This window comes from Rhinoderma darwinii, chromosome 2 (assembly GCF_050947455.1).
Source record: "Rhinoderma darwinii isolate aRhiDar2 chromosome 2, aRhiDar2.hap1, whole genome shotgun sequence".
Classification (NCBI taxonomy): Eukaryota; Metazoa; Chordata; class Amphibia; order Anura; family Rhinodermatidae; genus Rhinoderma; species Rhinoderma darwinii.
Genome location: NC_134688.1, coordinates 483,558,577 through 483,560,602, shown reverse-complemented (window position 1 = coordinate 483,560,602; position 2,026 = coordinate 483,558,577). Strand labels below are relative to the sequence as shown.

At 57.6% G+C, this 2,026-nt stretch overlaps 1 protein-coding gene across 1 annotated transcript in view; it reads left to right on the top strand.

Moving 5' to 3' along the window:
• Window positions 1–2,026, top strand: part of LOC142741941 (trafficking protein particle complex subunit 10-like) — a 19,579-nt gene that overhangs the window by 8,157 nt on the left and 9,396 nt on the right. The window contains exons 4-8 of the mRNA XM_075851263.1: window positions 79–220; window positions 345–503; window positions 648–865; window positions 1,285–1,385; window positions 1,472–1,589. Of these exons, the coding sequence (XP_075707378.1) occupies window positions 79–220; window positions 345–503; window positions 648–865; window positions 1,285–1,385; window positions 1,472–1,589 (738 nt within the window). The remainder of the gene's footprint in view (window positions 1–78; window positions 221–344; window positions 504–647; window positions 866–1,284; window positions 1,386–1,471; window positions 1,590–2,026) is intronic.

The following is a 2,026-nucleotide window of genomic DNA, read 5'->3' as shown; positions in this document are numbered from 1 at the left end:
CCCCATACTGGCAGTGATGCCCTGTAGGCCCTGTCCCTGTCTTCTCCTTTTGATGTTTCTCCATTTGCCTGTGTTTAGGCTCAGGAGCCCGGCACATACACCCTGCGCCAGCTCGCGGCATCGTTTGGGGCGGTGCAGCTGCTGCTTCCTCACGTGTACCCGATAGTGCAGTATGACGTTTACTCCCAGGAGCCTCAGCTGAAGGTGGAGCCGCTGAATGGTAAGATGACATAGTGACCCGCAGGGAGTCCTGAACTCTGGTCACCGCATCACTACCTTGTGGTCCTCGGAGCGCTGCACTGACCAGGGGAGCAGCACCCACCCATCTCCACGCTCTCTTTCAGATTGTCTTCTGGCCGGGGTCCCACAAAAGTTAAAGTTTACGGTGACAACTGGACATTATCGAGTGAAACCTGGGGACACCCTGCAGCTGAGTAACGCAGACACCATGCCCATTTATTCCGGAGTGGACACAACCGCCTCCATCTACCAGAACAGCCGTGGTGAGTACCGCCCAGGGACCACCCCTCCTCCAGGACTGTACAACATGTGGACTGTATCTAGGGTCCCCCCTTACATGCGCCCGTCTCAGAGAACTCTTCCTGGCAGTCGATGTCTCTTGAGTATCTGGAATCTTCTTGTTACAGGTGACTCATCAGTCAGTGCCCTCAGTATTCAGCATTCTGAAAAAGTGACCAGCATCTCCCTCCCTCTGGCCCTTCCGTACCATGTCATGGAGTTTGAGCTGGATGTGGTCTGTCTGCTGCCTGATGGTGGACGATTAGTGAATGGAGAGATTCCGCGCAGAGGGAAGGATCCTCAGAATTCTCACAGCGGTGGAGGAAGTGGCATCCTGGAGCAGCGGGTGGGTGGCGTCGTCCTGGGGGAAGGGGCCAGAGCGGCGTTCTCCTGGGGGCAGGGGCCAGAGCGGCGTTCTCCTGGGGGCAGGGGCCAGAGCGGCGTTCTCCTGGGGGCAGGGGCCAGAGCGGCGTTCTCCTGGGGGCAGGGGCCAGAGCGGCGTCCTCTGGGGGCAGGGGCCAGAGCGGCGTCCTCTGGGGGCGGGGGCCAGAGCGGCGTCGTCCTGGGGGCGGGGGCCAGAGCGGCGTCCTGGGGGCGGGGGCCAGAGCGGCGTCCTCCTGGGGGCGGGGGCCCGGGCGGCGTCCTTCTGGGGGCGGGGGCCCGGGCGGCGTCCTTCTGGGGGCGGGGGCCCGGGCGGCGTCCTCTGGGCGCAGGGGCCCGGGTGTACTCTATACAGCCCATCACTGACTCGCCTCCTTCCTCCAGGTTTCGGTCGACTGCCCGTGGTCTATCTATTCCACCATTATCAGCCTGACGTTTCACCTTCCTCTGAAAGCTCAGCACACGCTTCTGTCCTCGGGGACCAGGTGACTGCGGTCTGCGTGTGGACGTGTGAATATGTGACCACTCCTCATTGTATATTATGTTCTTATCTATTCCGTCTCCTCTCCAGAAAGTACATCCAGGTCTGTGTGGAAAACACGTGCGACTTTAATTTCCAGTTATCCGACAGCTGCCTCCGCTCCACCCAAGACCTGCAGTTCCACCCCCTGCACACAATGGCGAGCCAGGTATCACCCACAATGCATTGCTCATTACAGGGGAAATGTAAGATTACAAGACCTAAAGGAAAACTTGCAGCTTTGTGTTCAGTGGAGCGGTTATTAAAGGGCCATCCATAATTACGTCACGTGACCAATCGCTGCCATGGATGATACGTCACTGTGGACTATGGGTGATGCCGGTCTAGACTAAACAACATTGGGCCTCAACGTATCGTCCGAAAACCCAAATCACCATCCACATCCTGACCGGATTGACCAGTGGCAGCAATGTGTGAGCGGACATTGATGTAGACGGTTATTTACACCTACATAATGTCAGTGACCAGGCTGAAGTCAGGCAGGAAGTGTTGTCATGGGGACAGGCACTGAGATGGGGTCCTGGTCTTATTACTCCTCGTTCTTCTTTGATGTGAAGGTTCAGTTAAGATTTATTTACATCAGTG